This window comes from Mytilus edulis, chromosome 14 (genome assembly GCF_963676685.1).
Source record: "Mytilus edulis chromosome 14, xbMytEdul2.2, whole genome shotgun sequence".
NCBI classification, from domain to species: domain Eukaryota; kingdom Metazoa; phylum Mollusca; class Bivalvia; order Mytilida; family Mytilidae; genus Mytilus; species Mytilus edulis.
The window spans coordinates 46,117,865-46,143,631 of record NC_092357.1 but is presented as its reverse complement, the minus strand read 5'-3'; the positions used below and the strand labels follow the sequence as shown (position 1 = coordinate 46,143,631).

General features: G+C 31.3%; 2 protein-coding genes across 3 annotated transcripts; one reads left to right on the top strand and one right to left on the bottom strand.

The window, feature by feature from the left end:
* Window positions 1-862: 862 nt before the first annotated feature.
* Window positions 863-25,767, top strand: LOC139503114 (2-iminobutanoate/2-iminopropanoate deaminase-like). Of its 2 annotated transcripts, none has more exons than XM_071292818.1 (7): window positions 863-974; window positions 15,257-15,348; window positions 16,203-16,308; window positions 17,898-17,952; window positions 22,246-22,314; window positions 23,549-23,604; window positions 25,616-25,767. In XM_071292818.1, exons 1-7 carry the CDS (start codon window positions 897-899, stop codon window positions 25,661-25,663), a joined length of 504 nt encoding a protein of 167 aa, XP_071148919.1. In that variant the 5' UTR covers window positions 863-896; the 3' UTR covers window positions 25,664-25,767. The 2 variants fall into 2 exon arrangements, with proteins under 2 accessions (XP_071148919.1, XP_071148920.1); XM_071292819.1 differs by lacking the exon at window positions 863-974 and adding an exon at window positions 12,931-13,070.
* On the bottom strand, window positions 2,497-10,823 carry LOC139503274 (2-iminobutanoate/2-iminopropanoate deaminase-like). Its single transcript, XM_071293035.1, has 6 exons — window positions 10,789-10,823; window positions 5,853-5,958; window positions 5,585-5,639; window positions 4,784-4,852; window positions 2,936-2,991; window positions 2,497-2,620 (listed from the first exon to the last, which is right to left on the bottom strand). Exons 1-6 carry the CDS (start codon window positions 10,821-10,823, stop codon window positions 2,573-2,575), a joined length of 369 nt encoding a protein of 122 aa, XP_071149136.1. The 3' UTR covers window positions 2,497-2,572.

Genomic DNA, 25,767 nt, shown 5'->3' with positions numbered 1-25,767 from the left:
AATACAACTGAGACTCAGTAATTCTATCTCCAGGAAAATTAGAAACAGAAAGTCCCTGATCAAATGGCAAAATCAAATCAAATTAAAAGGCCGATTGTACTTCACTTTTTCCATTTGAAGAAATGTTAATTTGAGCTTTCAATAATCTTGTTTTCCTTTGTTTTGGGTCACATCATAATATAAAATAGTTTTTAGAGATTATAATGTGTTTATGCATCTAATAAATTAGGTTCAACGTCCACGTTTTATATTGATCATGTTGATGACCAACATATAATTCAAAAAGCTATTTGAATAAATGAAACCTTTGCAGGAAATTAGTATTCGGGTGTTTGGTCTTAGCAATAAAATACATGCGTAATATTGTAATGGGGATATAGAAGGATAACTTACAGATGATTTCTAAGTCTATTTTGAATGAATTTTGAGTATCACATGGTTACACATGAGATTTTTTTTTTCAAATTAACTAAACATGTTGCTAACATTATATAATAAAACAAGTTCATCAATAATTTTCATTAAGACCATAACTATGATTAAGAAGATTACATGTTTCCACATATTTTTCCACATTTTTGTTCCTTTTCATGAACATAATAACACTTGAAACATTATGCTACAAATTCATTAAAAAATAACCTGTCCCTGTCCAATATATCTTCATTATCGTGTGGCAGTCCAAATTCCCCCAACCATCATCCCGAATGGCCTCTATTACGACAAAACCTACCTATTGTATTTATTGTGAATTTGTTCTCGTCCTGAATATGCATGAAATTAATGTTTATCAATACGTGTCACATCTGTTTGTACATTTAATTTGTCGAATTAGTTGTAAATTACAAAGATTGATCAAAGTTTTAAATTGTCAGATTAGTAACTTAACTTGAGCAATGAGGTCTGTTCTAGTAGTTTTGCTTCTCGTGTGTTGTGTTTATGCATACAATCCATACATGACCAGAAGAAGACTGGTAGGTCTAGTTTTAATCTTTAATATAGTAATTTTGATTATATCAGAAGTTTGATTTTTTTATTGTGTTAAACAATAACTATTACTATAACTATTAGGTGTGAAAAAGAAAATATTTTGTATTCCTTAGTGTTAGATACCTTTATTTTCTGTCATCTGTTTATATTTTTATGCTTAATTTTATATCTTTTAATTTAAGCCCCTTTTTCTTAATCATTCTGATTGATTGTTGGTTGCTTAACGTCCAGTGGTAAATATTTCATGCATATTCAGGACGAGAACAAGTTCACAATAAATACAATAGGTAGGTTTTGTCGTAATAGAGGCCATTCGGGATGATGGTGGGTGAAATTTGGACTGCCACAGGATAATGAGGATATATTGGATAGGGAAAGAAATTTTGCCTTGCAACAGGCCATCTATGGGCCCTCACAGAGTTGTTGCAAGGGTTCTTAACGTGCAATTAAATTCTGTAAACCCCTATATGTTACTTATTCACTATTATTGACGAATAAAGTACTCTGATGAACAAGATCATAAAGGCTACAGTAGTCAAAATTGAAATCAACACGTTATTATGCGTCCTTAAAAAAAGGCAACAGTAGTTCACCGATGTTCAAAAAGTATAGATTGAAAAAAATGCAGGTTTCAAAAATTAAACAGAGGGAAACACATCACCCAAGAGGAACACAAATACACATAATTAAAAAAATTAGCCTATGTTAAAATTACACTCATGTTTCAATAAATCAATTATGAAATTATGTCACACCCGTTTAACAACAATGTATGTATGTACCTTACCAAATGTACTATGCTTTCAACATATTCTTTTTCAGAACCATTAAACTAAGTTCAATATTTTTTTTCTCAAATACAAACTATTCATGCCTTTTGCATTTTGACAGGATATAAAACTATTTCCTAATTATATTAATGTATGCATCGTGTTTGTGCATAGTCATGTAGAAAACTATAAGGAATTTTCAGTGGAACCAATGAGGCACCCAAGAAAGTGCTAAAATCGACAAGTTTATAACGTTCATTAAATTAACTGTTAGATTAACTCTTCACATGCTTGATGAGTCCGAGGGTAGAAAAAAAAGACAAAACTGTGATATATCATATACAACAACATCTATGTTATATAAATCCATCGATTTTTTTTTATAGTAGCACGCTTGCCTTGCGTGTAGAGTGTAATGGTTTTAATATCCAGCTCGATAAAAGCAATTACTTAAAATTGATATTTTTGGTTTCTCTGCTACAAAAAGGCTTTGAGCTGTAAGAAAAACAACTAATTGTCTGGAAGTGAGGACAATATGGCAGGGTAAAGTGCCGTGTTTTCGTAGGGACTGTTCTCTTGTTTTGTAAAACTTTAAAAATTTGGCTAAGGGTGTAGGTTTTGAACAAATCAGGATCCATATCCATGTAACAATAAGATGTTCATGTTGATGTACTGAATGGGACAATTAATATCTACAGTATGCGAAGAAACATTTTTCTATAGCTAAGGTTATTATCTAATACTTTATTTATAACTTGTTATAGAATTCTTGGAGTCATGTTATGTCCACTTGTCTTAATTTGTCGTTGCAATTAGCATTTATCAATAACAGCTATAACGTCAATCTCTAATTGAGCACCCTGAAAAACATAAAAAATAAACTCGTCAGTTATTCAATGAATAAATATATTGGACAAAAATGAATTAAGACAATTTTTCTCTCATTTATATAATACTAATTCTGTAATCATGTGATACCGAAAGAATTGCAGAGCAAATGCTACAACTATATATAGTGTATGCCTTTTTTCTTTTGTATACGTTACAATATTGTAAAGACATATAATCTGACCACTCATAGTCTTTAAGAGGAACATACTTCCGTTTATATAAATAAGTCTGCAATTAACCGATCAGTAATTTCAATACATGAAATATAAAGATAAATCACTTACTTGTGATATGGCAACTACTTGACAAGATGATCTAGCAGGGAATTTCTCAGGAAAGACTAAAATTGATAAAATTTTATAGAATACATACACGGATAATAAACTCTAAATGAATCATTTTAACTCATACCGTGACTCCGAACTGATCAATATACCAAAAAGAGGAGATTTAGTACTGAAAAAGCTTTGATGATTTTAAATGTGCTTTATCCAATGATCGAATTCAAAGTCAGTGTTTGTATTTAGTTATACCGAAATTTATTTTGTCATTTATTATGTCAATACTCGATGGCATATCATGTTTAAAACATTATTCACGATTTTGTTAAGACTTTTGGCTAGCTTTATTTTGTTGTTTTTTTGAATGAGTTTCAATCTTGTATTGAGTTGTGCTGTTATCAAATCCTGATTCAATATATTTGTATGGGAATATGCTCCTAAATTCGTCTTTAAATGTTGTTTTCATTTTGTAGACAATCAATTGTTTTTCCTGTTCGTTAAGTTTTTATGAACAAATGATTTGGTAATGTTTTTCACAACAACCTCATTCAAAGAAACTGGACATTCATAAATATTCTTGATAGAGGGTTGCTGCTCACAAGGAAGCTTTTAAACCAAGAGTTCCAAATGGTGAAGTTGAAATCATCCCTTCGTTAATTTTACGGACGCCATTACGAGTTGGTTGACCGTTATAGAAAAAGCGTTTCACAAATGATATCGGATATGTTCCTTACGTCGTAACTACAATCCCCTTTTCTTTCATGAATGTGACCTACCGGATTAGACTATTTACCGGATTTGTTATCACATACGCAACACGACGGGTGCCATATGTGGAACAGGATCTGCTTACCCTTCCGGAGCACCTGAGAACACCCTCAGTCTGTTGGTGGGGTTCGTGTTGTTTATTCTTTGGTTGTCTGTGTTGTGTCATATGTCCTGTTGTTTGTTTGTCGTTTTCATTTTTGGCCATGGCGTTGTCAATTTGTTTTAGATTTATGAGTTTGATTGTCACTTTGGTTTCTTTCGTCTCTCCTTTTTCAACACTCATACCTTGTTTTTTTGTTGTGGCGTAAGAACCATTTTGAATATGCACAAACAGTATCATGAGTATTGCATAAACTATGTTTGAACCTGTGTATCTCTTAGTGTTAACTGTTTGAAGAGGTCCTACCATTATTTGATCAATATTTTTATCTAAAACATGATAAAGGGTATTTGATATCACCAATATAAGTAATTGTCAGAGTTGTTGGTTGCCGTAATACGGGGACTAAACTAGATTTAACTCGAATAATTTCAATTAAAAAAAAAATCGTAGCTCACTTGGACCTGTTGACAAAAATAAAAATCTTAAGAAATATGTCTACCGCAAATTAAGAATAGCTTCATTGGATACATAGAATCACTTAGACATCATGATGTACGTTTTTTTACTTATACTATCCTATTAAATCGCAGCTAATTTGTTAGGATTCAATTTCCTTATGGTGTATTGTATCCCTTTTTGAAAATGTCTTATTACGGGAGGACATACTTATATTATTTCGTCGGACTGTAAGGATTGATTGGATTTCAAATTATTAGAGTTTTAGGGAAAATATGATTTAGAACATCAAAACGTTTATCGTCATTTTTTTTTTTAATAAAGATCAAAATGTTTTCTGAATAAAAGGGGACAAGATTTAGTAGAAATTAAAGAAGTATATTCATTGTATGAACTCATAGCCGGCGTAATTCAGTCGTTTTATCTAACTTACTACGATCATTCAATTAACCAAAAACAACAGTGGACACTGAGATGCTCGGGTTAATTATAGATTTCATTCATAATATAAAATGTAGACTCACATTTCATATATACTGTATTGAAACTCGAATACTCTGTTAGATCCGTCAGAAAAGCAGTTACCTTGACAACTGAAACATAAAAAATATTTACGATTCTAGTTTATGTAAATAATCGTTGCACATTCGTAATTTTATTTCAAAACCAGATGTTGATTATGCTACTTTAAAAACGGAACACACCAGTAGGAGATTGTCTATAAGACACCTACCTTTTTAATCAAATGATTAAATTTGTCTCGTACTTCCCATTTGCAGCATTTTCCTTTCGACGATAATCAAGCAACAATCAACAATCAACAAACCTATCCCAAGTGCTGAAAACACACCATTTCGTTATCGTTATTTATCTATTACTATTGTTACATATAGATTCCTACACTGCAACCAGTGTATTACGATATTTCTCCACTCGTGACTGTTAAATTTTAGTATTTAAAGTGCGAGGCTTTTGATTTTTAAATAATTAAAATTTAACATGTTTAACTGCCGAGAGTGGAGAAATATCGTAATACACGAGTTATAGTGTTGGAATCTGTTTCTCTGATTATTTTTATCTTTAGTTTTGAAAGATTTTCAGAAACTTGTGTCCTTTTATATGCGACGTCATTAGGCATAATCGCCTTTTTTCATGACCTCACAATAGGAAAATTCAGAAGAAAACAAATAATTTCAACGTCATGATCAAATTTCGACTTATCATTTGCCGAGAACAGATATTTCACTAATGAGGAGACACATTTTTCTCACATCGATCAAGAAATATAAAAAAGCACAACAATTAGAGAAAATGAAATAACTCACCATCCTTCATACTACCACCAGCAGCTTCTATTACAGCACCAACATTCTTGAAAATCTATGGAAAGAAAATGATGCATCTAATTACGCAGATTTTGAACATGACATATAAGTAAATGAAAACATATGAATGCATCATGTTGAATTTTTGCTATTTGACTTCGTTATGTCTACTTTTGTGTCAGTTACAATAACATGAAACCATAGTTGTGTAAAACGTTTTTTTTATCATTTGTTCTAATTTCGATTTAAGAGGCAGCAGTCGTCTTACCTGTTCCGTTTCAGGAACTATGCCACCAGAAACCAGTTTAAGTGTAACAGGATCTATTCCCAATTGCCCTGACAGGTATAGTGTATTGCCGGCCAAAACAGCTTGACTTTAAAATACAAGTTGAAAATGAAAGTATTAAGAAGACAATGTATTATTTTCAAAGATCAACAATTTAAAATGTATTTTCATATTAACTCCAAAAAAATTAAATTACTTAGGAAGTACTTTTTTATCAGCAATACACAAGGGATATTCTTTTATTGAAAAAAAATAAATGTTTTAGAAAAGCTAAAAAATACAAGATCACTGGCCTTCACCATGTGTGATTACATATACTCTTCTGGGATGGACCACTAAGACTAACACGTCTATATGTTCTAAACTCTGAAATCACTGCAACAAAGTCTCTGTTTAGTATAGCAATAACTACATTTCCCACTTATTCGTAGCACATTATCTAAATGGTAAATTGAATATAGGAGCTTTGTCTGTTTCAATGATTCTTTTCGTAACAGGTAGACATGGTGATTTGTGTCTCCACCACGGGGTCTGAAACAAAAAGCGATAACGTGTATTACTTAAAAGCAATTGATTTAAGTTATAAAAATGAAAAACAAGGACTGTTTAAAGCAGGGGTGTTCAACAAAATAATATGAGAAAACAAATACAAAAATATATCGCAGAAAATAACTACTCAAGACTAGTATGGTTATTTGGTACCGTAATTTACAATTTAAACCGATTACTTGGTACTTTTTTTTTGTCTTGCTAATTAATGTATACAATAATTTATCTAAATTCATGTAAAATTCATAATCAATATGTTTTATATACTTGAATGGCTAAGTTTCACTTTTTAACACGTGTTCAAAAGCTTTCACATAAGAAGTCAAGAGTTTGATTCAGATACACAAATGATTTTTAGTTAAGGTAGCACAATTCAAAGATTTTTTCACTCCCAATCAGACAACTTTAAACTGATGTAATTCATTCATTCTCCTTTAAATTTTATAAATGAGGTACCAAAAGAAAGAAGAAAGAATAATCTTTCAAATTGTGATAAATTCATTATGAAATAATTATTACATAACAAATTATTATGTAATTAGTTGCTATATTGTGATGTCCAGACTTGAATGAATTTAGCGTCTTTGTTCTTCATAGCATCCCAACATATTTATAGATTCTTGTACAACACAGCTTGACCTCCAAAACCATGTCTTATATTTCCAAAAACAACAATAGAACAAATTTTATACCTAATTAAATTTAATGGTCTCTTATGAATTGATGTTGCAAACTTCATTGAAGATTTATGAGAGAAAGAAATACAATAGGAAAAATCTGAGACACAGTTTTGGAGGTCAAACTGTGCTGTGCAAGAATCTATAAAATATTTTGGAATGCTATAAATAACAAAGAAGCTACATTCATTCAAGTATGGGAGTCACAATATAGCAACTAATTATCTAACAATTAATTATATAATGATTATGTCATAATGAAATTATCACAATTTGAAAGGTTAATCCTTCTTCTTTCTTTTGGTACCTCATTTATAAAATTTAAAGAAAGGTGAGTGGAATAACATGAGTTTAAAGATGTCTGATTGGGGATTAAAAATCTTTGTATTGTGCTACCTTAAATCAATGGCTTCCTCTTTTTCGCTAACATATTATCCGTACATAGTAATCATGTCATATCTCATTCGGAGTTCTACATTGAGTCACATAATGAAAGTGTGATGGGAAAACCAGTGATGAATGAAACAATAAAGTCTTACCCATTTCATTCCTTCTTGATAATTTTTATTTGCATTTAAACACCTAAACAATTTGATATATTTGGTCTGTAAATAAAACTAAGAAAATCGTTATGTAGCCGTCAATCGCGTATCTATTCCTTCAAAGAACTGTTTTGTCAGTGTGAATTTGCATTGCTATTTGACGTGTCTCGGTATTTACAAATCCAACACTCATGAATTTAATGATGTTATGTTAGTGAGTTTGGTTTGTTATTTGTGATGTCTTATTGTTTGTTATTTAAATTCTGTGTTTAGCATAAATTGCTCTAAATAATAAGGATGTTCTTATTCCAATCAAACAACCCTATCCGTTTTTGGCACAACCTTTTTCAACTTTTGATCCTCAGTGTACTATTTAATTTTTTACTTTCGAACTTTTATATCTGGGCGTCACTGGTGAGTCTTGTGTTGACGAGGCGCGTCTTTGGCGTATTGAATTTTAAACCTGATGCCGTTTTTTTTTTATCTATTATTCATGTGTTTCTTTGTCAAATACGTTCTCCTATTTATTTGTAATGTAGTCCTGTAATATTATCTTGTCATTTTAATGTTATAGTTAACATTGCCATTAAAGTGCGAGGTTTGGCATGCCATAAAACCAGGTTCAACCCATCATTTTTCTTTAAAAATGTCCTGTACCAAGTCAGGATAATGGCCATTGTTATATCATAGTTCGTTTCTGTGTGTGTAACATTTTAACGTTGTGTTTCCGTTGTTTCGTTTATTTTCTCTCATATTTGAGTGTGAATTCACATTACTATAAGACGTGTCACGGTACTTTTCAATCCCACATTCATGTATTCGGTTTTGATGTTATATTTGTTATTCTCATCAGATTTTGTCTAATGCTTAGTCCGTTTCTGTGTGTGTTACATTTTAATGTTGTATCGTTGTTCTCCTCTTATATCTAATGCGTTCCTTCAGTTTTAATTTTGTTACCCCGATTTTGTTTTTTTTAGTTTTGAACAGCGGTATACTACTGTTGCCTTTATGAAGGTATGTTCTACATTAGTGTTATGTCTTAGAATAGTCGAGTTAATTACCGTTTTTCGGGAACAAAGTATAGTGTTAGAGCATTATGTTATGAAGTCATCAAACCATTATTTCAAAATAAACTTCCAAGACCGTCATAATCATGATGAGTAAAAGGACTAGTTTTGTTGGCGTTGCATTGTTTCTGTTGTACCGTTGATTATCTTGGTTCTTATAGTTGATGCGTTTCCCTCAGATTTGGTTTGTAACCGGATTTGTTTTCCCTCAATCGATGTGTGATGTTTGAACAACAGTTTACTACTGGTGCCACCATTTTACGGTTGTTTTGAATATTTAAGCGCTCTAAAATTAAGCGAAAATACAGTATGCCTTCAAGTAAAGTTTATGTTGAAAATTGAAATTTTGGCACAAATAAATATTTTCTAGTGTAGTGAAGAACCATTATTATCAATGAATGTATTCTACCATTGTAAAACAATGTTTTTTTATATGTTTATCTCATATATCTATATGTAAAACGTTCGTCCTCTATACATCGCAAAATTTTAAACAAACGTATCTTTGAAAATCAATTTTGACATTGCCGTTATATCAGAGAACGGATCAGCAGCAAAACCTATGACGTTACCGTTACTAGCGTTCTTATAGATAATGTTAGAAATACTACAAAGACGTCGGGAAAATCTAAAAAACATTGCTGATTTTTCATGTGCTTGATTGTTTAATCAGGGTCACGATCTATACAATTCGGAACTAAAACCCATTAATAAATTATAGCAATAGTTTTTGTTCAGCAATCAATAATAAAGTATTTATATCCATTATTCGTACACACTATGGATTTTTATATCAAACATGCAAATATGACTCAGTTTAGAATATAAACATACGTAATTTCATTTATTTTCCTAACATTATAATCACCAGGAAATCATTTGATATGATTTTAAAGAGAACATGGGCCGTTATAAATTGTTGAATGAGCAGTTTGATATTTATTGGTACGAAAAAGTAAAATATAATCTTCTTATAGGCGTAAAGTTCAATTATCGCTAAATCAGTTGTATATCAACTGGTAAGATGTATTGGTAAGATGAATGCAAATTTTGCATGATCAAAATTATATTTATTTCACTAATGTTTGTGTTTAGATAATTTTAACACTTAAATTCAACACAAAACTGTAAACCATTCTAAAAAGACAAATAGGTAAAACAAATGATATCACATTTGGTTAACAAAGATAACAAAGATAAGGCAAACTGCACCTCCACAAAAAAACAAATCTAGGTTTTCTCGAAGCAAGCAACAAAATAGTGATTAAGATTGTAACTATAATTATGCCACTGTCATACAAGTAAGGTTCTGGCTAGCTATAACACTAGGTTTTATCCACCATTTTTCACATGAGGAAATGCCTCTACAAATTCAGGTATATATGTACAGCTGTGTTTCTTTCTTTTCACAAGTTTGTCTTTCGGTTTTGATTTTTTCTTGGATTTTGGTCTTATGTTGTTTTAACTTTGTACATGTACTTCGTGGTTCGCTAATTATACAATAATTATATAATTATTGGCGACAGTAAATGGTATTCATGTTTTTATCACTGTTGTACACTTTATTGCGGTATTGTATGGTTTAGATCGGCATACGATGGTTGCTAGCTTCAATGCGTTTTTTTTTAGTACGTGTATTGAATTTAGAGTGAAAAGACTATACATGAAATATTTGTTTTTATAATTTCAATAAGTAACAACCAATCTACTGGTCAATTTGTATTTCTTTTTCTTGAGTGTACTTGTATTCTTTAACAGTGTATTCCCGTCCCTTCATGGCATTAAAGCAGTCTTTTTAACATTGCAATATATGCGAGATGTTTGACTAGCTATAAAACGAGATACAACCTACCATTTTGTTCTAAAATTTCCTGTCCAAGTCAGGTTTAGGAAGTTGTGAATAAATGTTCCGTTTCTATGTATGTTGGCATTTGTGTATATAATAGTTTAGTATATATCTGTATTTCTGTTGTGTTCTGTTGTAGTTGTGTTTTTGGTTTATGACCTGGATTTGTTTCAGTGGAATCGATTTATGACTATTGCACAGTAGTATTGCCCTTATTTAGCTTCTACAAAAACTTACCTTGTTTTTTCTTTTCTGGTAATGATTGTGTGCATGAATAGTGCAAGCGAGAATCAACACTGCTAACACAGACCTCATTGCTAGTGTTTGACAAGTAATTCGACAACGTTAAACCACTACAGATGTGACATTTTGTATTAAATTGATTAAGATATTAGTCGCTAAAGATTCGATATATGATGTGTCAAGTACAAATACATTAACAATAAGGAAATGGAAGAAAAAGCCTTATTCATTTTAACAAATTAAGAAATAACTTCCCTCTAAACTGCTGTATTCAATCTGACAGTATAACCATTTAACTTGTTTTGCAGGTATGGTAGGGTAGGGATGGGGAAATTAATAGATTTTTAATACTGGTCTAGTAAATGCTTAAAATAAGTAATCTAACATTAGACCAGTAAAAATATACATTTTGTTTCTCAAAATTGTGTAAACAACTTACTAATGAATCATAGATATACTCAGGAAAATTTGATGATCGGCAAAATTATAATTATCGTTAACTGTAGAAAAAATGTGATTGGTTGACATTTGTACTTTATTAGTCGGAGAAACGATCTGAGCAATGTCGTTTTGTTTGTCTTGACAGTCTTTGAACGTTAGGATCATTGCGTAAAAAAGAACATATGGAATATCTTTTCTCTAAGATTGTTCCAGCCCAGTAGTCAGCACATCGTTGTTGACATGAATATCAATGATATGGTCATTTTGATGAATATACTGCTATAAGACTTTGAATTTTTCAAACAACTAAGGATTTTCCATTCCCAGGAATAGATTACCTTATTCGTATTCGGCACAATGTTTGGGAATCTCGGGTCCTCAATGCTCTTCAACTTTGTACTTGCTTGGCTTTATAATAAGTTTGATTTGAGCGTCTTATGTACAGGAAACGCGTTTCAGGCGTAATAAATTATAATCCTTGTACCTATTTATAGTAGACGCATCGTAACTGAAAACAATATACATAATAAATGTTTTTCTTACCTCTTGTCTAGTTAGTTTTCCAGTTAAAAACGTATTTCATGAGTTTGATACATTTAATGTAACTGGCTGGTCATATCAATTGAACCTGGTATAAATGTCCAGTCAGCTGTATTAAGTTTAAAAGCATACATTTTTATATAATCTAAGATTTTTCTGTCAAAAATATGCAATGGAATAACATACAGATTACATGGTGGTGGTATACTAACATCGTTATAAACTTAATTTTCGATCTACAGATGCGTTTGACTTTTGACACTCATAACGACATGTTTGGAAACAAAGTTTATTAGTTTTTGACACCATTCATACAATTTATTTTTCAAAATTTAACATCAACAATGTAAGATATTGGGAAAATCTACATTCAGAATATTTTGTTATTTATTTGCTTTACTAGATTGTTTACTTTCATCAAGTCAGGGATCAGAACATTAAAAATAAAGCAAAAGCCATACTCCCGCCACCCCAAAACCTTTGAAATTTAATAGTTGTTCCCCTATGTACTAGTTATTTGAATACAAAAATATACACTTCATGATGAGTTTATTAACAAATACGCTACATGTATCTATTGGTATAACTTACTACTTGCACAAAAAAAACACACTGCATGATGAATGTATGCATCATTTCAAATAACAAAACATCAGCTTTAGGCTATAATGGAAATTTGTAAATAAACCTATCATGATTTGTTTAAAAAAAATGTAATATCTGCGTGTATTAAATATAGTATAACTGTACTTAAAACAACGCGAAGCTTGTTCAAGAAACGGCGCAACTGTACGAACATATCTAAATTGATTAGTAACCTTTTTGCACTTTTAAATAAGACATGCGTTTGATGTTATAAATGTATGGGAGGTTCTAAAAGGATACTTATGTTATTATTCATAAATTATCTTCAACTGATAAGTATACTACATGCGTATTGATTTTGACAACGTACAAAAAAACATATTCTACTAGCTATGTTTATGATGCAACAATAATATTTCATTTTGGTGAAGCTAGAATAAAACAGAATACGTCTTCCCCAAAATAACAATTTGTTTTCTTTCTTATTGTAAAAAGCTTTGTCATTTATCTATTTCATTTAAAATCAGGTTTGATCTACTTGTACATATAAATCAGGTTAATTGTTTTAATTAGTTGTCAAAACTAAAAACAACAAATGATATCAGTAAAGTTTTAAGGAGTTATTAAATAAGTTATTAACAATGAAGTCTGTTCTAGTAGTGTTGTTTCTAGTGTGTGCTTTTCAGCCTAACCAGACTAGACGAAGAAAGGTAAGTGTTTATGTTTGTTTGATTCATTGTTGCGTGCAGAAAGGCGAGTGGTGATAATTGCATAGTTAAACAGAAATAAAAGGGGGATTGCTTGAACCCTAAAGTTTATTTTTAAAATCGAAATAATAAAGCATACATTGCAAAATTTGAAATAACAGAAATTGTATGCCTATTTAAAATCTCTTATGATACCGGGAAGAAAACAAGTATAGTTCTTAGAGACAAGTGGATGAACGATTTAAAATAATGTTTTGCTTTTTATATATATGTAGTATTTATATATATGACGGAATTAAAATATATTGCAGATTATAAATATGTGGTAACGCTGTAATCATGTCCTCCGAAATCTTTTGAAAATATTAAAAAAATTCGAATTTATGGTTGTTTTTCCTGTTTCCAATTTATGAAAAATATTTTGCAAATGTAGGTCAACTCGAAACATATATGACCAATGAAAACTTGCCTTAAACAAAACTTCTAGAAATTGATAATAAGGGTCGATTAAAAACAAGATTTTACGACAAAAAAGATAATTTCAGCTTCTAAATTGTGGACTTTCCATTTCTATGTAGCAACATTCCGGCAGCGCCTGTATATTATGTATATGGAGTATGCATCTCCCAATTGATAAGACATTCCCGGGCTTGTGTTTCCTGTCATGATTTCCTTGATAGAGGATTACTGCTCACAAGGAAGAAATTAAATTTTACGGACGCCATCACGAGTAGGTTGACTGTTATGGAATAACCGTTTCACAGCTGATATCGGATATCGTAACTTCATTTGTACAATTCCCTTCCCTTTTCACGAATATGACCTACACAATTAGACTATTTACTTGATTTGTAATAATATAAGCAACACGACGGGTGCCACATGTGGTGCAGGATCTTCCCACCCTTCAGAGCACCTGATATCACCCCTAGTTTTTGGTGGGGTTCGTGTAGCGTAGTCTTTAGTTGTCGATGCTGTGTCTTCTGTACTACTATTTGTCTGTTTGTCTTTTTATTTTTAGCCATATCGTTGTCAGTCTATGAGTTTGACTATTCCTCTGGTACCTTTCGTCCCTCTTTAAAAGATCTTGTTTGTTTTTTTAAGGAATCCTACATACTCCAAAAGTAGGTTTTAAACATATCACATAGAGCTGAACATGATTTAAAATGAGACCATTTTGTTTTGTTTTAGTTTTCAAATCTAAGAATCTATAACTTGCTACAACAGTACAAGATGTCGCTGAAATGTAGTGAAAAATACTGTACATTGTTTTAAAAGATATTACGTCAGTTCCATAGATATATATCAATTTACAAGAATCCAGCTTGCATAACAAAAATTATTGAAGAAATGTAAAAAAAGCAAAGCAATATTACAAAGTGATTATGGAAAACACATGTAATAAAACGTCGGGATGGAAATGATTTCCCCCAGACTATATGCATTTCCTAGCATGTGCATAGTACGTGTTTAACCCATGCAGTTATCCCACTAGTCAACGTGACTGAACATTTACAAAACAATACATACGGCACCGGTTCGATTGTCAACGTTTATAACCAAAAAAAGTGCCATAGATTTAGTTTTTGTGTTGTGATCATATCATTTGATTTGCTCTATATTTGAAATTTTGCCTTACAATTAATGTAAGAGTGAAAAATTAAAAAAATAATGACTCGGTTTCGTTTAGTATTAAACCACCTTCTGTTTTAGTGAATCATAATTACTTTTTTGTTTGTTGTTCGGTTTAATTTATAACTGTTTATTGCTAGATAGGCGGTTCTACCTGATTGGCTTCGTAAGATGTTTATGGTCTTCCGTGATGACCATGTGGTCAAATTTGATTACCTATGTAGTATTTTGTTACTCGTTTGTTCGTAATATATTTATATGCATTTAACCGAACCATTTGCAGAACATATATAACAAACAATCCAGTTTTGTATTTCGCTGTCCTGAGTGTTGTTGTGTTTCTTTTTCCTGTCATTTAATGTTGTCATTTCAGTGATATTATCAACGGAAGGTATTGCTATCTATAAACCCAGATTTAATCCACATTTTTCAACGGAGAAAAATGTTTTTGTGAAAGATAACGAACGACGACTGCGACGGAGCCAGATTAGAATTTAAAATGTTCACAGTTTTTATTGATATATGAACTGATATGCTTTTTTTCCCGTTTGTTTCAGGCACCATGCTCGAGACATAAACCATACTGTAAACCAGTTAAGAAAACAATAATTGAAACAACAAAAGCACCAATAATCCCTCTACCCTTCAGGTAACGTGTCATTTAAATTATAGGCTTTAGTTCACGTCGTTTGGATCCTGGTGGGTAGCAATTTGAAATCAAACTCTATTTTCATAGACATGATATAATGTATGAGATGTTATTGCAGAAAAGTTCATATGCGAAAAACAAAGAACAGCATCGAATATACGACGTATCTTAATCCGTTCATTTGTTGAGAATAACAGCTTTCCACAAAGAGATTGCCTATTTATAAAAGTAGACTAAAACACTTTGACACCTAAGAAGCTATTTTAGTATTTCTACGCCATTCTCTAGGAAAATGTACAAATACTTTTCAACAAATTGTATCCTAGCTGGACCACCTCCTAACTATCGAAATGCAATAGAAATAAAGTCATTGTTTCACTTTTTATAATATTGTTTCATTTGAAACACACAAATTAAGAAAAGGGAATCATTTGTGCAAATTTAGAACATGATCATATCCAATCCCTTATATCCTGATCAAATATCGATAAACATGGGATTTAGAGCAAGATTTGTTTATCAGATGAAAAAGGACATAACAAAGGTATTAAACAAATCATACATAATAGATTCGTGAACTTGTTAGCAAGTTCATCCAGTCAAAATATTCACGAATAACAGTATAAACTCCCTGTGACGCTGTTGTTTATCCATTTTCCGAAATCTTATCCTCAAAGTCATTAAAGTAAAAGATCAATTTGATCATCTCCTTAAAACATTTGCTAAAGAAATATATATGCTGATCTAAAGTCTTCTGTGATAATAAAACCGAACGAAATATATTTTATCATGAAGCATTAGCATTCTTCTATTCCTTTTTTTTATTACTTTTTCCTTTGTTTTAATTTTAAAAGCCAAGCTGTTTTGGCGGGAAATACTTTATACCTGTCTGGACAAATCGGGGTAGACCCTGTCACACTTCAACTGGTTCCTGGTGGTCTTGTTCCTGAAACAGAACAGGTGAGTATTAATGTAGAGGAATTATTTCCGTATACCAAGACTAAAGTTTTCAGAACAAATAGACAAAAAAAAATCATTTACAGATCTGTGATCTCCTGCAAGTGTTATTTAACAAACAAGGTAAAATAAATTGTATAGACTTTATTTGACACCCTGGTTCATTTGATTTCCCACATGTACCACAATATTTCTGCAAAGAAAATTCACGCAGCAACTGCATTTATATCATAATCTATAACAACTGTTCCGAGTGATATATTTGCACAAAGTTACAACATTGATAAGCATTAAGGTACTTAGGGTTTCTTCCTTCTCTTGGATTTTGAAAAACAAGAAAACAATCGGTATAAATATTTAATAAAATGTGCAAACTTTGAGAGTAGTATGTATTTTCTGTGTAAGAATATTCATTTCAATACAGAAAACTTCATGTTTTATTATATTTGTGGCTGTATTTGACCAAATACTTTTATTTGATTAAAAATTTTCCAACTTTGCCACATTAGGGGAGAAAACTAAAACATGAGGGCAGATTATTCTGGTAACATTACTTTTACAATAGAATGTGTTAGGAATTTTCCTATTTTGTTATGTAACAATAACACGAGTTCCGTGACCCGTTTTTCTCTTTTTCTTATCTGAAAGCATAATAAAAGAGCTATCTTCTCGGTCATAAAGTTGTCACATATTAAGATACATAATAGGCAATCGAAATAAAGGTAAGAACAGTATATATACAGCGGTTCGAGATTCATCAATCGACTGAGAAAAAAATTAATCCGGGTAACAAACTTAAACAGAGAAAAACACATCAAATATAAGAGGAGAACTACGACACAACAGAAACACTACATGAAAATGTAACACACGCAGAAACGAACTATAATGTAACAATGGCCATTTTCATGACTTGGTACAGGACTTTTTAAGAAAAACATGATAGGTTGAACCTAATTTTGTAGAATGCCAAACCTCACGCTTTTATCGCAATGTTAAATGTAACGTTCAAATGACAACATTAAATGACAGGACTACAATATACGTAATTGGAAGAACATAAAGGACACAGACATACACTAATAGTAGCTAACAAAAGGTACCATGTTTAAAGTTTAATACGCCAGACTCGCGTTTTGTCCACACAGTACTAACCAGTGACGCTCAGATGAAAAAAGTTCGAAAGCCAAAACAATTACAAAGTTGAAGAGCATCTATAAGGACAAAAAATTCCAAAAAGTTGTGCCTAATACGGATAGGGTTTTCTGCCTGGGATAAGAACATCCTTATTACTTCGAATAATTCATACTTCGGAAAACAGTAAACTTTTATAAAATGACTATATAATAAATCTGCATGATAAAACCGAAGTGGTGACTAACTACAGAAAAAAAAAACGGATACATAAAACAACCTAAACCAGTTCATAAAAGTTCACAACCGAGTTATCCAAAGCGATAAACGCTCAGATTAAAGTTGTCCAATCTCAAAATCTAAATGCAAATTTAAATTAATCATTTTCTTTCTTATCATATCCTAAATTGCTGTATGATTTTGCTACTTAACTATCTTGCAAACGTTTCATTTCATAGATATTCCAGAATTTTATTGCTGTATTAGAGGCTGCTGGTGGTAGTTTGAAGGATGGTAGGTTCATTCATTTCATGATTAGTAATAATAACAATAAAAATATTAATATTGGTAATAATAATGATGATAATACTAATAGTTGTTATTATTATTATGATTACTATTCTCATAACTGTACCTACAGATCGTAATGATATATTGTATATTTATATGTTATAGCACATATATTGCCGAACCCTAAAACACAAATTTTATGCCTTTTCTCAAATTCCCAATTCGAATGTAATAATGATAAAAAAGGAAGATATTCATCAATAATCTGGATAGTATGATGATTGGTGAATGCTGTTAAACGCCAAGTGTCAAAAATTTAGTAGATAATAAGAAATAGCACAAATCAAATTCGAACAATACACAGGTTCTACATTGCAGGGCAATGGACCATGTCTGTCACTGATAGGAAATCTTGAACTTGTAACAGGCAAATTTGGGATTTCCAAAAATATGTTACAAGGATTCCTTACCGGATTGAGATCTCGAATTTCATTTTTGATTATGCATCGGTTTTAACATCCAAATTCTGATCCGTCCATTTGAGATAAGAACAAATAATTGAGATATAAGATATTCAGAAGGGAAAGTATCCTATATGTGTGTTAAGTTGTTAACGTAACAATTATGTCGGAAAATAAATGTCAATATAAGATTTAAGAATAAAAAAGTAATGACACCACCTCATATCTACTTAAAAAGCAGATATGATAATCTGAATGACCCTTAGTGTACCATAGAATTTGTTTTTTTAATATTTTTTCCTAATGGTATGTCTTTGAGTCTGAATTTCGTTCATTTATGAATGATCTATTATAAAACATATGATACATGTAATCATGATGCTATTCTGTTTTACTTGGATAAAAAACCAAAAAACAATTAACTATTATGTAACGGAGGGGGTCGGTGACGACACCTCCCGGGACGTGTAGTGGCCAGTACTTCGTCCCTATTCGACCATCGGGATACCTGATATCAGATTATGGCTGAATAAAAGACAATTAATCAAATGAAACAATATTTTATTTACAAATGTACAATAATTGCATGAATTTAACAAAGTCGGAATAAACAGGAGTCAGAAAACTTTCTTAAATGGAGTTAAAAAATTAAGTAATTTCAAATGTAAAATGAAAAATAGAGTGTTCCCAGAGTTAGTCTTTTAAGTAAAGTAAATTAAATTTGCATCGCGTTGTGTTTAAAAGTAGTAAATTGCACCAAAAAGGGGTGACTAACTCTGGCGAACTGCACCGAAGTGGTGGCTAACTCTAGACTCAAGTGGTACTAATTTTAGTTCCGGAGAGTATTTGGAGACCTGTGCAAGGCCGACTCCGACTCCATATCAAATGATATCCTAAACTTGTCATTAATCAGGAGAACTTTAACATAAAAGGTACTGAAGAAAAGTTAAATAAATGAATATTCTTAAAACATGATAAAAGCATCAAAAGTTAAACAATGAAACAGTTAAATAAATAATCCTTACTTTTATCTTACTATGTTTAAATCAAATTTAACTTAAAATAAACATTTAAATACTAAATAATTAATCTGTCCAAATTAAGGGGAATTAACCTAGGCACATCAAGGCACATCTATTACAATCCTCCCCCCTTAGGACAAATATTAAAGACATTAATATTTGGGAAAATAATTATTTAAAATAGATGTGTTGAAAACAATAAACAATAACATAAATCAATGCAAATGAAATGTCAATAAATGTCACAAAAATGTCATATTACACATGGTCCAACCATAGGAAAAGTTCCACACAGCATAATCGTCCAGGAATAGTCGGTATATAAACACAAATTATAAAGTACGGTCCATAGAATATAAATGTAAACGGACACAGTTATACAGCATTCAATAAAACAAAGTTCTTCAAACTGAAACGGAATGTTAAATACGGATAATCTGCATGGTCCAAGTTGTACCAGGTATAGTCCACCAATTGTTGTTCTCACGAAAACACTTTAAACGTGTGTTTTCGGGTTCTAAAAAGTCCATCGTTGTACCAGGTTTAGTCCACCATTGTAGATCTCACGGAATCACGTATAACATGTGATTCCGGGTTCAAGATGATCAAAGTTCAAACGTTGTACAAAAAGTAAGAAAGGTATTCTTGATAACAAGAACTGCTTACTTTATCAGCTGGTTGTCTCCACACATAAACTTTCTGCCACTCAATAGATTTCTGCCATGACTTATAAAAGTCACAAAAGGAACACCATAACCAAACTAAACAAATTTAAAACAATAAAACTTGTTCAGAGAGGTTAAAAATCCAAATAAATGAGCAAACTCATAAATAAACCTATTCAAACAAAAAAACTAACCAACAATCTAAACAAACCAACATCTAAAGAAAACACAATCAAATCAAACAACGTTTTTGAGGTTGGTTTAGATAGCAAAACCGGCTCATTAACGTGACCAAGAAAAACAACAAATCCAATGAAAACTTTGAAACCATACCTACTAAACAATAATATAAACTGACGAAATAAGTAAAATACTAAATATACAAACTAAAACTCATAAAACATACTATATGAAAACTTTAACTGGCTTATCCTTCAAACAAGAAAACTCATCCATGCTAGAATTTAAATAATCAGATAAACAGCTTTGCAAATTAGATGGAAATAAACTTTGAACTCTTTTGACAACTTTGCATGATTTTTTCACATTCTTATCAACTGAAGTGGAAACTGGTTTTTCTGGTTCAACAACATGAACAGAATTGACACTTTTACAAACTTTATGGGGACAATTAGCTCTGATATGTCCAACTACCAAACAATTAAAACATTGTTTTACTTTAAACTTCTTATAAACCAGCTTTTTAAGAACTTTGACAATTTGATCAAAACCAGACTTCAAACAACTAAAATCTAAACTTTCTTCACTTTTCTTAATTTCATTTTCAACAGGTTCAATTGTCAAATTAAAAGACTCAAACTCTGTAGCCAAAAATATAGCATCGTCAAAAGTTTCCGGATGCTTTAAATGAACAAACTTTCCCATTTCCTTCTCTAACTTTCCAATAAAAAGATCCATAAAATAAGTTTGCATACTTTGAAAATTATCTGGATATGCACGATGACATAAAAGTTTGAATCTATGTCCAAAATCGAACACAGATTCATCTGACAAAATTAAACAACTATTCAGTTGAAATTTATAAAATGCTATCCTTTCCTTAGGATTAAAGCGTTGCATTAATAAACTTTTCAAAAAATCATAGCTTTGCAACTGAACAGAAGTAAGAAGACGTAAAATAGTTCGTGCTTCTTCTCTTAAATTTATGACTAACTGAAGAGCCATTTCAGAAAAATTCCAGTTATTCCACAGACTAACTGCTTCAAATTGAATAAAATAATCTTGTACATCGGCACTAACACCGTCAAAAGTACAAGGTTTCTGTTCAAACTTTATCATTTTGAAAATCAAAAATTTAAACAAAATCAAAAATAAATGTAATAAAAATATTCAAACCAAAACTGAGGGATCAGGTATCCTGGTCACGGCACCATTTGTAACGGAGGGGGTCGGTGACGACACCTCCCGGGACGTGTAGTGGCCAGTACTTCGTCCCTATTCGACCATCGGGATACCTGATATCAGATTATGGCTGAATAACAGACAATTAATCAAATGAAACTATATTTTATTTACAAATGTACAATAATTGCATGAATTTAACAAAGTCGGAATAAACACGAGTCAGAAAACTTTCTTAAATGGAGTTAAAAAATTAAGTAATTTCAAATGTAAAATGAAAAATAGAGTGTTCCCAGAGTTAGTCTTTTAAGTAAAGTAAATTAAATTTGCTTCGCGTTGTGTTTAAAAGTAGTAAATTGCACCAAAAAGGGGTGACTAACTCTGGCGAACTGCACCGAAGTGGTGGCTAACTCTAGACTCAAGTGGTACTAATTTTAGTTCCGGAGAGTATTTGGAGACCTGTGCAAGGCCGACTCCGACTCCATATCAAATGATATCCTAAACTTGTCATTAATCAGGAGAACTTTAACATAAAAGGTACTGAAGAAAAGTTAAATAAATGAATATTCTTAAAACATGATAAAAGCATCAAAAGTTAAACAATGAAACAGTTAAATAAATAATCCTTACTTTTATCTTACTATGTTTAAATCAAATTTAACTTAAAATAAACATTTAAATACTAAATAATTAATCTGTCCAAATTAAGGGGAATTAACCTAGGCACATCAAGGCACATCTATTACAATTACATGCACCAATTTAAATGCTTTTTTTCTGTTTTAGTTGTTAAAGTAACAGCTTTTCTGACAGATTTTGCAGAGTATTCTGCCTTTAATGCAGTCTATATGAAATGTGAGTGTAAAGTTTATATATAAAAAAGAACGATTGATTGGTGTTTAACGCAACTTTTATTAACATTGTGTTATTTGGTGGTGGAAAGTATTTAATAGCGGAGGAAGTTGGTGTGCCCGGATAAACAAATCGACTTTCGGTTGAACCTGGACAGTGCGGTATATGAATACAAAACCTATGTGGTGACTAGTTAGTGATGAATTGGTTCGACTACTCAGACCACTCGTCCAATAAAGCCACTATACTAATTTTAATATGATTGCCAATGAGAAAACCAAATAACCCACATGTAAACACTGTGTGATCACTGAACTGCCTTCAACAATGAGTATGACGAGCAAAAGACATAGCGCATAGTTAACTTTAAACGATTCTGACAGGACAAATATAAACTGATTCATACGAGAAAACCCGACTGACTTAAGTGCAAAGCAGTGACCTTATAGAAGTATATGCAGTTACAGACAGCTTGGTTAAAGCCATTAACAATTAATGTGAAATTCAAGCATCAACTACATAAAAAGAAGATAGTCCGAGAATAGTATTCAGAAACATTGACCTCAGTACAAGAAATAAGAAACGTAGTTCTAGGAAAGGAATTACTACCGTGACATTTTAAGTTATGTTATTTTATACATTGTTATATGCAGTGTTGAACTTTGAACTTTCATTGAAATACAATTCACCCTTAGTTATTTTTTATCTATTTTGGTATTGACATGAATATCAATAATGTGGTCATTTGTATAAATTTCATGTTTACAAAACTTTAAATTTTTCGAAAAACTATTGCTTTTCTTATCCAAGGCATAGATTACCTTAGCCGTATTTGGCACAACTGTTTGGAATCTTGGATCCTCAATGCTCTTCGACTTTGTACTTGTTTGGTTTTATAAATATTTTGATATGAACGTCACTGATGAGTCATATGTAGATGAAACGCGCGTCTGGCGTATTAAATTATAATCCTGGTATCTTTGATAACTATTATAACTAATTATCCTCTCAATAGTTTGATTGATCGTACCGATTTATTCAAAGAGAAAAGCAAACCATTCAAACTCTGAAGTCAAAAATCAACCGAAAATACCATGGCTGAAAAGGATAAAAGACAACAAAAAAAAAAACCACACGAAACATATTGTACAAAACAAGAGACATTGCAGTACAAACCACACCAAATCAATACACGAACCCAACAAAAAATAGAATAATGATGTTGTGCAAATTTCAGACTTTCCAAAGGACTTTCCTGCTAGATCATCTGCGCAAGTAGTAGCTGCACCATTAGTAAGTAATTCCATTCTTATATTTAAGGTTATTGCTTATTTTTTGGTTGGTGGATTTTCGATTTATCAACAAAATTATGCTTCTCGTGCAAACTTTGATACTCGACCAATGATCATGACGTGACGTTATCTGTATTCTGCTGTTCAACTTATTTATTTTTTAGACTATGAAACGGGCAATGACCGATATTATCAGAATCGTATTTGTCATGAATGGTCAAGTCCTCTTCAAATTATATCTATAGTGTCATAATAACAAATAGATTGATGCAAATATGAGCCAAAATTGAAGGTAAGCACACAGAGCTGCAGTTTTACGCTTTCATCTGTACGTTCATATTGTCATACATGTAAATTTAAAATGAATTTATCGAAACTGAATGGATTAATACTTAGGTTTTGGCAGAAAAAAACAATCCGTTATTGAACGATATTTTTTTCAAAAACAACTGTCAATTCGTGCACGTCTCTATGTTTGTAAGCTTGTAAGTGTTGAATCTGAGATTGCATGTACACTTGATTTTTCTATTTGTCGTTGTGTAATTATCTGTTCATTCTGTATATAAAGGCAACAGTAGTATACCAGTAGTTCAAAACTCGTAAATCAATGGACAAAAAAAAACAAACCGGGGTAACAAACTAAAACTGAGGGAAACGCATCAAAAATAAGAGAACAACGGCACAACGTTAAAATGTAACAAACACAGAAACGGACTAAGCATTAGACAAAATCCGATAAGAATAACAAATATAACATCAAAACCAAAGACATGAATTTAGGATAGAAAAGTACCGTGACACGTCTTATAGTAATGTGAATTCACCCTCAAACACAAGAGAAAACAATCGACACAACGAAAACACAACGTTAAAATGTACATTATACAGAAACGTACTATGATATAACAATGGCCATATTCCTGATTTGGTACAGGACTTTTTTAAAGAAAAAAATGATGGGTTTGACTGGTTTTGTGACATGCCAAACCTCGCACTTTTATGGCAATGTTAAATATAAAATTAAAATGACAACATAATATTACAGGACTACAATACAAATAAATAGGAGAACATACTAGACAAAGAAACACATGAATAATAGCTGACAAAAGGCATCAGGTTTAAAATTCAATACGCCAGAAACGCGCCCCGTCCACACAAGACTTATCAGTGACGCCCAGATATAAAATTTCAAAAGGCAAAACAAGTACAAAGTTGTACAGCACTGAGGATCAAAAGTTCAAAAAGGTTGTGCCAAATATGGCTAAGGTGTTCTGCTTGAAATAATAACATCCTTATTATTTAGAACAATTTATGCTATTGCAAACAGTAAATTTCATCAAATGAATATAAAAGATATAGTATAACATGATAAAACTGAAGTATATACTAATTACAGAAAACATAACCCGGATACATTACATAAATCAACACAAAAAATAGACACATCCGACTTAATCAAAGCCTCAACGCAAAAAGTGAAAAAAAGTGACGTCACATACAAAGTGGTAAAAAGGCACAAACATAACGTCACATTTGAAGGCGATACTGATATTACATTTAATAACAATGCACATTGCAATACTTATTAATAGCAAACAGAGGTAGCAACTAACTATATTATATAGCTATGTCCGGTTTGTTTTGAATCTAACTTCAAACTTAAAACATCGTACAGATTACGTTGAACAAAATAAAATCTTATAGATGAAGGCGGTGATTAATTTTATGTATGTCTGCTATTTTTTTTTAACACAGATTTGATTTAGGTCTTATAAAGCTAGTCATATCGTTTAAATTTTTTGATGGCTTTGAAACGTATGAATAAATAGACATATGATATTCATTCTTCAAGTTCATTTAGCACTGGTTCTGTATTTCTGCTGGTATATAATCATAACCATTAAATCAAACGAACATAGATAGACAAGTCAAAGTTGTTTTAATTTATGTTTGGTTTAAGTAATTCTTATTTAAATTTTGAATTAACAACTAAATATATTTTATTTTAGGGCGCACAGTTAGAGGTTGACGCAATAGCTGTTATTAATAAGTGCTGACGAGTTGATTGAGACAACGAGACATAAAACATCTTCAAGGATGCATTTTAATTTAATATTGAAAAAAAGTTGCATCATGGAATAAACTATATATTTAAAGTGAA